The 10,034-nt window shown below is 49.2% G+C and overlaps 1 protein-coding gene and 1 long non-coding RNA gene across 5 annotated transcripts; both read right to left on the bottom strand.

Annotated features, from left to right (window-relative positions):
* dhx8 (DEAH (Asp-Glu-Ala-His) box polypeptide 8) lies at positions 1 to 6,670 on the bottom strand. Of its 4 annotated transcripts, none has more exons than XM_057052015.1 (23): positions 6,511 to 6,670; positions 6,337 to 6,422; positions 6,200 to 6,266; positions 6,035 to 6,126; positions 5,831 to 5,934; positions 5,451 to 5,753; positions 4,964 to 5,108; positions 4,432 to 4,623; positions 4,268 to 4,355; positions 4,107 to 4,204; positions 3,662 to 3,809; positions 3,106 to 3,287; positions 2,846 to 3,040; positions 2,442 to 2,627; positions 2,162 to 2,372; positions 1,921 to 2,102; positions 1,706 to 1,846; positions 1,469 to 1,624; positions 1,256 to 1,393; positions 1,030 to 1,158; positions 651 to 847; positions 394 to 573; positions 1 to 313 (listed from the first exon to the last, which is right to left on the bottom strand). In XM_057052015.1, exons 1-23 carry the CDS (start codon positions 6,611 to 6,613, stop codon positions 94 to 96), a joined length of 3,543 nt encoding a protein of 1,180 aa, XP_056907995.1. In that variant the 5' UTR covers positions 6,614 to 6,670; the 3' UTR covers positions 1 to 93. The 4 variants fall into 4 exon arrangements, with proteins under 4 accessions (XP_056907995.1, XP_056908005.1, XP_056907977.1 ...); XM_057052025.1 differs by having other exon boundaries at positions 6,035 to 6,123; XM_057051997.1 differs by having other exon boundaries at positions 2,162 to 2,627.
* A 668-nt stretch (positions 6,671 to 7,338) lies between these two features.
* LOC130536530 (uncharacterized) lies at positions 7,339 to 9,938 on the bottom strand. The gene is made up of 3 exons (XR_008953399.1): positions 8,115 to 9,938; positions 7,887 to 7,995; positions 7,339 to 7,778 (listed from the first exon to the last, which is right to left on the bottom strand). It is a non-coding gene; the product is annotated as an uncharacterized LOC130536530 (long non-coding RNA).
* Between the last annotated feature and the right edge of the window lie 96 nt (positions 9,939 to 10,034).

Below are 10,034 nucleotides of genomic sequence, written 5' to 3'. Positions count from 1 at the left end.
TGGTGTCTGCATGAGTTCTTATTACACTTCTTATTACACGTGTTGTAGTCCTGAAGGCTAGCAGCAGGCTAGCAGCAGGCTAGCAGCGCGCCGTCAGCGGCGCCTGAAGGCGCGGGAGATCCTCCAGGCGTTGGGCTCCTCGTAGCGGTTGTAGAGCGGCTCCAGTTTCTGCTGCCTCTTCTGGCGGCTGAGCCGAGTCGGGTCGCCGACCCTGTAGAACGCCGGCGCGAACTCCACCAGCCAGCGGGGGTCGATGGTGGTCACCTCCCGCATGTACTCCTTGGTGGTCAGCACCAGCTCGTGATAAACCAGCCTGTGGAGACGGAGCCGTCACTGCACAAACATGGAGGTGCACCCGCAGGGTCATGTGACCCCGGCTCCAATCGGACTCACCACTCGGGCTGGCGGTTGAAGAGCGTGCTGGAGGGGTGCAGGTACACCACCTGCTGGTCTATCAGGGTGCGGTACCCGTCCTGCGGGTGCTTCCTGGCGGCGTTCCTGAAGAACCCGCTGCAGATGGCTTTCTGAACCTGGACCGACGCTTTTCCACAGGACACCACGTCCAGCTTGTGCCTGGGGAAGGTTTCCACGCAGAGTGTGAGCCGACGCCACCCCCGTGACGCTCGCTCACGCTAGCTCCGCCTCCTCACCTGTCCATGATGCTCAGCATCTGCTTGCGGATGTCCTGAGCCCTCTTCAGGGAGCGCGCCTGGATGAAGTTCTCGAAACACCAGGCGTTGGAGAACTTGTTGTTCTTCCAGGAGTTGTAGACGGCCAGCAGCGTCAGGTGGTCCCCCTCCAGCTGGAAGAACTTTGTCTTCTTCTGGTCGGCGAGAGCCTGTTTGTCCTGGAAACATCATCATCATCATCATCTTAAACTCCACCAAAAAGATCAATAAAGAACCAGCGAGAGCTTCAAATGCGTATCGATAAAATCAGGGCTGACGTCAGAACGCTTCCTGCTGCTCCCAGAACCCAACGCTGGTCACCATGGGAACCAGGCGAGCTGGAGCGGGGGCGACATCGCACCTTTGGTCTGTAGAAGATGTTCTGCACCGACAGCATGGAGACGATGGTCAGCATCTCGTCGCTGCAGCCCAGATGGACGGACATGATCAACATCTTGCACAGCATGGGCTCCAGGGGGAACTCTGCCATCTGAAACACACACACACGCGCACGCGCACGTGCGCAGGTCGCTGTGAGTGCTCGGCGCGGTCCCGGACGGTCACGCCAGACGCCCCAGCACGCTCACCCTCCTCCCCAGCCGCGTGAGCAGCCCCTCGTCATCCAGAGCCCCCAGCGTGTAGAGCTGCTCCATGGCCGTGATCAGCGTCTCCATGGGGGGGGAGTCCATGAAGTCGAAGGACAGCAGGTCGTTGACGCCCATCGCCTGACGGGGGAGACCAAACACCTCTGAGCACGTTCAGGAGGGGGGGGCGTTCAGGTAGGAGGGGGGGGCGGCTACCTTCAGAGACAGCACCGTGCTCGCCAGGTTGGTCCTCTGGATCTCGGGCACGTTGGTGGTCAGCATCTCGTCCCTGTAGGCCCTCTCGGTGTAGAGACGGTAACACTTCCCCGGTCCGGTTCTGCCGGCTCGGCCCGACCTCTGCTTGGCCTGAGCCTGAAATCACAAGACAGACGAGTCCTCCCAGGATCTGGCCGCCCGGGCTCTCGGGTCCTCCCGTTGGGGACCGGGCCTCACCTGTGAGATGGGCGTCACCACCAGCTGGTCGATGCCCGTCTTGGAGTTGTAGACGACCTGTTTGACGAAGCCGGGGTCGACCACGTAGTAGATCCCGTCGATGGTCAGAGACGTCTCGGCGATGTTGGTGGCCAGGATCACCTGACGGGAAACACGAACGCCGTTACCGTCCACAAAATTCTGCGCGGAGTCCCACTGATGTGGCGGCGGCGGACCTTTCTGCTGCCCGGCGGCGCCGGGTCGAAGATTCTGGTCTGCATCTCGCTGGGCAGAGCGGAATAAACCGGGAGGATGATCAGCTCAGGAACGTCAGGCCCCAGCGACTTCATACGCTCATACAGGATCTCGCAGGCCGTGTCGATCTCTTCCTGTCCGGTCAGGAACACCAGGATGTCTCCTGGACGAGGGACGAACGTCAGGTATGGAAACACGGCGGCGGCGCTTGAGGTCTCTCACCTGGAGGTTCCGTCAGGTGGATCTGCATGACGGTGATCAGACTGGCGTCCAGATAGTCCGTCTCGGGTTCTCTGGCGTACAGGATCTCAACGGGGAAGGTTCTTCCCGGGATGGTGAAGATGGGAGCTTCAAAGAAGTACTGGGAGAACTTGACGGCGTCCAGCGTCGCGGACGACACGATCAGCTTCATGTCTTTGCGTTTCCGGATGGTCTGAAGGAGACGAGGGGGGCGTTTACAGGAGCCGGCGGCCCGTTCGGGTCCGAGCAGACACCTTCTCACCTTCTTCAGGAGGCCAAAGAGCACGTCGGTGTGGATGGTCCTCTCGTGGGCTTCGTCCAGCATGACGAGGGAATACTGGCTCATGTCGGGGTCCAGCAGACATTCCCTCTGCAGCATTCCGTGGGTCATGTACTTGATCACCGTCTCCGTGCTGGTGCAGTCCTCAAAGCGGATGGTGTAGCCCACCTGGACAACCAGAGTCACAGGTTCAAAACCTCCCAGCGCGGCGCCAAAGGAGACAATGTTCCAACCTCTGCTGCGTAAATGACTTTCACTCATCCTGGACGGTTTGGATCAGCGCCACCTAGTGGCCAAATGCCTGAAATCCACATTTGACTAGTACTCATCACATGAGTGATGAGGAACAATCGCTGGGTCGAGTCCTCGTCGACAGAACCGCTCACCTCTTGGCCCAGACGGCAGCCGTACTCCTCAGACACCCTCTTGGCCACCGACATGGCGGCCACTCGGCGGGGCTGCGTGCAGCCGATCTTCCCCCGCGAGGTGTACCCGGCCTCCGCCAGGTACTGGGTGATCTGGGTGGTCTTCCCCGAGCCCGTTTCCCCGACGACAATCAAGATCTGGTTGTCGTGGACGGCCTGAGAAGAGAGGACGCGTCGGTGATCAACAGGAGATGGCGCCGGCGTGGTGCGAGCGTCCGTACCTGGACCAGCTGCTCCTTCAGCTTGAAGATGGGAAGACTCTCCCTCTGCTGCACGATGGAAAGCTCCGTCTTCTTCCCGTACGACACCTGATTCCCGCCGAAGGCCTTTCTTTTCCACTCCGGGAGATTGACGGGCATGGCGCCGATGCCCCTCATGTTGGCGGCGATCTGCCTTCCTTCATCTTAAATCGGGAGGAGGACAGAGACGTGGGATTACAGCGACGTTCCGCCCGGACCGAACCTCTAATCTGCCCCTTTGATTTCATCAAGATGAGCCGCGGCGATAACGAGCTTCCCAACGAGCTGCAGCTCTGGATCCGACTATGAGTCAGAGGTCGTAACCAGGGATGGAAGGAACCTCCCTCCGGCTCTGGAAGTCCCATTATGGCTGCTGCCAGGGAAGCTGATAATCATCTAACGATGTTAGAGCTCTGGCAGGACGAGGGACGGCGGCGATGTAGCTTCGTCATTTTAAATCCCCGCACAAAAACACAACTTTCTTTAATTAAATCCTGTTTGTTCCTCGCTGGGAATCTAAAACGCTCCGGGTTCTTACAGTCTGGCATGGGGTCGATCCAGTTCTTGTGGAGGCCGGTCGGGATGAGGTCCATCTCCGCCGCGCGCACCGCCTGCTTCTGCTCCCGCCTCTCTTTGGCGAGGGCGTTCTGCATCATGGCCGCCTGCGAGAGCGAGCCGTCCGGGTTCTGATGGCGGAAATAAAACGGCGTGAAATTTGACATTTAATTGACGGTTTTTAAAACTACGCCACCTGCTGGTGAGGCAATGAACAGACAGCTTTAAAAGTGCAGGGTTTTTTGGGTTTTTTTCCCTCACTTTGACTGTTAAATGTTAGTGGAACAGAATAAAGATCAGAATATCTCATTTAGTTAAGATAAATAAACATATGGGAGTCGAAGGTCAGTGAATCATGTGGGAACTTCTGCCGATCATGTGGGCTGTGGGAGGAGGAGCCTGTTCTGGGTTCTGTTCTGGTTTTATACCTTCACTATCTTGACTGGACTCATGTTGGTGCTCCATTTCGTCTGTCCCCTCAGGAAAGGCGGCTCCTCCTCAACCAGCTCGATCTCCAGCTCTTCATCTGCAAGGGGGCGGAGTTAAACTCACATTGATATTCGTACAGCTTCGCGACGGGGAGTTTTACCCTCATCGTCGTCTATTTTGGGAAGGATCCCCGTCTCTTCGTCAAACTCCGGGAACTCTTCTTTGGGAAGTACGTTGGCCGCGATCATCTGAAGGAGACAGAGGATCTGTTCCAAAAACTGGAGCGTTTTAAAGGCTTCAGAGGGGAGAACGTGTGTGAGGAACCTGTTTGATCTCCCACTTCTCCAGGTCTGTGATCTTCGCCAGTCGTTTGCGTTTCGCCGAGTCGTCCTGCGTTTCGAACACGGTGGCTTCAGCAGGACGATCCGGGTTCCTCAGCGTTTCCTCTCTGACCACAGGGTCATGCATTCGTCTCCGGTTGGGGTTCAGGTCTTCGCCCGTCGCCTGATCCACGTCCTGGGGAAAGATTAAAAGAGTAAAGTATAAAACAAATAACTCGACTCCATCAAGAGAACCGACAAACGTCAAATTCGACAGTCTTCCATATATATTTGTTTGACTGAAACGCTCAATAAAAGTGAAATTACAACTTTGAGAAAGTCTTGATGAATTTTGTGGGGATTTTGTGGGTCTCCAACGCCCCTTTAGCGCCATCGAGGGGTAGAAAAGGGGAACTGCAGAATCATTTCATCAGTTTGATTTATGAGATTCGGATTGTTCAGGATTCTAAAACCTGAAACAATATTGATGTTCAGTACAGTTTCTCTTCAGTTTTAAACCAACTGAGGCAACTCGCCTTCATACTCAGGCTGGCTTTGGTTCCGGTGACCGACAGCACTTTGACCAGAACCTTTTGACTTTTGGTGACCACGTCAGCCACATCAGCGACTCGTCCCTCTTTACGCAGCTCAGAGACGTGCACCAGACCTTCCCACCGTTTCCTGAAGACAAATACAGACCGACAAGAAGGAAAACAACATTAAAACTTTTCATATCATCAGGAGTCACCTGGCCGATTAAATGCATTCGACCAGCAGGTGGCGCCCTTTCACCGATCACAGCTTCATGTTGGACCCCTGAAACATTTTTAAAGATTTCACCAGCAGGAGAAAAACACTTGCACCATTTTGATGTCTGAGCCAATCGAGCTGCTGCCCCGTGATGACCGAAGATGACTGTCACTTTAACACGAAAGTGGCTGAATTGACTCTTTGTGTCTTTTAACTGGCAGAAAAGTTAAAAGTTAAAGGCTAAAATAAGTGGAATATTAGATGTAAACTCACCTGAGACCCTCCAGCTGAACAAAGCAGCCAAACTGCATAATGCTGCTGACTTTTCCGTTGTAGATGTCTCCAACCACAGGCTCGTCTGTAGGGGGTCGGTCTACAGGTGCTTCCCGCCCACCATCACCCCCTGAACTGACGCTCCCACCAGGTGGGCTGGGTGGACGATCGCTCCAGCGAGAAGGCCGTTTCCTTCTGAGCTTGGGGTGGACCTCTCCCTCGCGTTCTTTGGACCTGGAGCAAGAGTGACTTCCCTTCTGTCCACACCCCCCACCACAATCGGCCTGCGCAGACGTGCCCGACCTGAGGACGCGATGAGGGGACAGCACGCGTTACAAAAACAGCAGCTGTAAAGAGTTCTTTTTAAACTTTTCACTGACGCAGCAGCATTTGCTCCACTGAAGTTTGGCATCAGCATCTCCAGCTGCTTCATGGCCGCTGCTGCGACCCGCTCATCTTCTGCACCCAAGGGGCCACTTGAAACCTGACGATAATCGGATAAAGACAAGATGTGCTCGATAACTGTCATTTATTTGCTTCTATGTGCAATGTAGAGGTCTAGTTTACAATTAACCAGGTCTAACCGTCCACACTGGAGCATCTGGTTGACATAAAGCTGGATATTTATCTTTCAGATTGTCATTTTCACTCTTTGGCTTTCCTTCAGTCTGATCTGCTACCCAGAGGAAAGAAGAGTTTGTATTTATACAAAAGATATGATTGGCATTTGATCAATAGTGTCTCTGTACCTTTACTGGTGGATGGTGAAGATCGCATCGTTTGAATAAGTCTGAGTAGATTAGCGATGAGCGTGTCCTGAAACAGGGGACAATGTGTTTCATTAAGCGATCGAAACAAAGTAACAGTGATTTCTGTCCCCACTCACTGTGAATTCTGCTCCATTCTCGATTAAAACTGCTTTGAACTCATCGAAAGTGTGGTGCTTTTCCGCCAAACAGATGACAAATTCAGCTGCACAGGGGAGTTGAAGACTGTTTATGTGACAGTTCCACACACGTTTTAACATCATTATTTAGCTGGAAGTGAGACGTCACGTTACCTAAATCTTTCTCGCTTATTCCCAGATGATTTTCCAACTCCGTGCACACCTTAGACACCAAAGACAGATATTCCAGACGTTTAATATCGTCCGAAGCGTCCATTTTTCTCGAAATATGAGCCCAAACAGGAAGTGGCTCTTCTTCTTCTACTTTAGTCTGTGCTGTGAAGACGCGCTGCTTCCCCTAGTGGTCAGACGGAGGTAGTGGTCAGTGCAGTATACTAGACAGGAACTTACTGGGATATTTGAGTAAAGTGTTGTTTTTTTTAATCTTAAAAGAGATGTGGGTTCATTGTAAATGTGTGCATATAATCTGCTACTTTAAATGAAGTTACAATGTATTATTTCCCAATTAACCTTTTCTCTCCTTCGCAATACATTCACAATATGTTTAAGTCGATACATTAAATTTACCGTTAGAATAATCAGTCCACAGTCTGAAGTTAAACGACAGGTCTTTGCTTCAAAAAGTTCTTCATCTGAAGGAATGGGAGATTCTCCAGGCTTTGGGCTCTTCCTAGAGGTTGTAGAGCAGCTCCAGGTGCTGCTGCCTCTTCTGGTGGCTGAGCTTCTGGTCGGCTATTACTTGTCTTGCTTCTCCTGAAGAATCTGAGACATAATCTGCAGGAGCGACTGAGCAGATAAGCTTGCATGATGCTTGTTAGCATTAGCTATCTGTAATGCAGAGTAAATGCTACCACATCAATCTGAAGCAGAATTTCCTCAACTAGATGGGAAATAAACAGTTCTGAATTTACTCTTTCAAATTTGGGATGAAAATATCCAATGATTTGAGCTGTTGTGTGTATAAATGAGAAGTTACACACGCAGGTATAGCAGTTGTGTTGTATTTTTAAATGAAAAGGAGAAAGAAATTTGCCCTTTAATCATTTTGATGGGGCGTCCCTTAGGCCAGGAGACGTTCTGCTCCGACAGCATGGAGACGATGGTCAGCATCTCTTCAAGTGTGTGATGGTGGTCTCAAACTGGGCAAAGAAGCTGTTCTGCTGCTGCTGGGTCTTTATAGTTGGCTGGGGCCCCGGATGGCCCTCCACATCTGTTCTGGTATCCCATAATTTCCTCTAATAGGGGTCCTTGGTCTGCTTCATTCCCCCCTCAGGTCACCTCTGTCCCCCATCCTGAAGGTCGAGCTTGGATCTCTGATCAGAGTCCGGACTCCATTTGTCATCCAAGGCTTCCTGAATGGGAAGACTCAGTTCCATTGTGGATCACCAGAGCTTTGAGTCCATCAAATGTTTTCTTTTCACCTGGAAAACAAGGAGAATTACAATCCAACAAGTCAAGGAAGGGCAACAAACAATCCTAAAATATCACATCAATCTAAAGCCCACAACTTTTCGAATAGCTGAACCAACCGCGCTGCTGAGTGGTAGAAAAGAGAACTGCTGGGTCTGCACGGAACCTCCCGATGAACCACAATCAGGGACGGGCTGGACTGGAAATAGCCATTGTGACGTCATGTTACTTTTATTCAGGAAGAGTAAAATACATAAGATGGTGAATTTTGTGGGAAAAACAAACACATTTCATTTTTAAAAAAAAAAAAATATAGTGTATATAAAATATAAAAAATTGGAATTTACATTTTCCAGTAGAGGTCAGACAATTAGGAACTTCTTTCCTCCCACTTGATCTGTCTCCATGTGTCCAACAGCTCTTTTCCCCAACCCCAGTTTCCTCAGCCCATTCACACCCTACTACTGTATATCGCCTACACATTAAAATACGTGTTCAGTTGTTTCTTGTTCATGAGAATATTTGCAAATGTTTCCCACGATGACAAATGTTCTGTCCAGTTACTGTCCCGGATTCCTAACCTTGTCATTAAAACTTGCTTTTCCTTGTTTCCTTCTCGACGCTAGGTGGCAGTATAAGAACGGGAGCTGTAATAACTGGGCAACACCCGAAGAAGAACAACAATTCCAGTGTAGAAGAAGAAGTACCAGCCGATAGCTTGAGTTAAATGGGGAGTTTATCAATAATATATATCTATAATCCACGAAACTAAAACACCTAGTATATTTGTTTTAAAAAAAGTTCACCATGTTTCAGACATAAATGATAATAACAATTAAAAAAACTTATAATTCTCTCGCGTAAATCTGTGCTCTGACATCAACTGGCCTCAACTGAAAAGTAGGAGAAACCCGGGGTTAGTTGTAGGTATGTTGCCATGGTAACTGACTCGGAGTCACGCCGAGCTTCTTTGTGTAAACACAAAAACCCGAGTTCCCCTCGTCTCAGGGCTTCACTAACCTGCTTTCTGACGCGCACGCGCGTGTCCCGACGTGTTCAGGCGCTGTTTCTAATTGCAGTTATATTTCCACCAGTAGGTGGCGCCGTTGGCCCAGTAGCGCTGCTTCACATCTTGTTTTTACCCCCCCAGTAATTTACATTGTTTTTAATAGTTGTTCTACTTATTCTGCTGCCGGTGGGTTTTAGAATATCCTCATGTTTATACATATGTGTCTTTTTAAGAGGAAAAAAGCCATATTTTCGAAAAAGAAGGACTTCTGTGCTGAATTTCTCACCAAGTATAAAAAATAATAATAAAAATTACTGTGAAGTGTTGTTTTTTGTGATATGAATGTGTATACATAAACACTGGAAAGACATTCCCTCATGTTATGAGCTCTATTTACACAGACACAGACTTTATATTACCAAGATGGCACATTTGGTTTTAATTATTACAAGAACATAAAACGACACATATTTTCTTATAATTTAGTTTTACCTTTTCCCAAATTCAACAATCACAAATGCGAATTTACAAAGGGGGGAAGGCCCAGAATCATTTGTCATTTAAATCAATTTGCGATAAAAACCATTAACATCTGTACAATGTGTAATGTCTTTAATTAAAGTTTGCATCAATTAACTGTATTATTCTTTTATATTAGTTGTTGATTGTTTATCGCATAACAACTTATTTATCTATGTTTTTTTCATTTAGTCTCGTTTATAGATTTGCAAACCAAAGTTATGTTTTCTCTAAAATGCCTGGTGTCTTACGGCCTTGTTTTGCTCATTGTATTCATATCAATAAAGACTGAAAAGAAAAAAAACGCTGTCGTAAAAATACCTGCGCATGCGCAGAAGCGATATGGCGCAGCGCCAGTTCCGGTGCAGCTCGGGCAATAAAATTAAAATAAAACCTTTAAAGAGCTGCGACACGTGTGTTTACCTTTATGTTGAACGTGTGACGATGTTGTTCGATATTAAAATACATCGAATAAATAAAGTACGAATTGTAACAACAGCGCGATTGACGTGTATGAAATGCCGTTTCTTAAAGTGTTCACTACAAAAACAACTAACACGCTGTTGTGTCTAGGATGTTTGTGCGCCGACAGAAATAAACACGGTCCTTGGTTACATAAGCCTGAATCTAGCACGCCCCCCCTCCCCCAGCCTAAATAATTAGTTTCATAGAATTAAAAATTTACACATCTCTTTTTTGTTTGGCAGTCCTATTTTAGACCACGCTGGCTTGTGAGAAG

Source organism: Takifugu flavidus, chromosome 1, assembly GCF_003711565.1.
Source record: "Takifugu flavidus isolate HTHZ2018 chromosome 1, ASM371156v2, whole genome shotgun sequence".
NCBI classification, from domain to species: domain Eukaryota; kingdom Metazoa; phylum Chordata; class Actinopteri; order Tetraodontiformes; family Tetraodontidae; genus Takifugu; species Takifugu flavidus.
Note: the sequence above shows the minus strand (reverse complement) of the source record. Positions and strands in the feature narration are given on the sequence as shown.

Bases quoted from the DNA above. Each gene is read 5' to 3' on its own strand.
- dhx8 (XM_057051997.1), bottom strand. From the start codon at position 6,613: ATGGACGCTTCGGACGATATTAAACGTCTGGAATATCTGTCTTTGGTG. The intron at 5,754-5,830 runs GTCAGTGAAAAG...TCGCGTCCTCAG, and splicing joins AGTGGAGCAAATGCTGCTGC to GTCGGGCACGTCTGCGCAGG. The intron at 1,159-1,255 runs GTGAGCGTGCTG...TGTGTGTTTCAG, and splicing joins TCACGCGGCTGGGGAGGAGG to ATGGCAGAGTTCCCCCTGGA.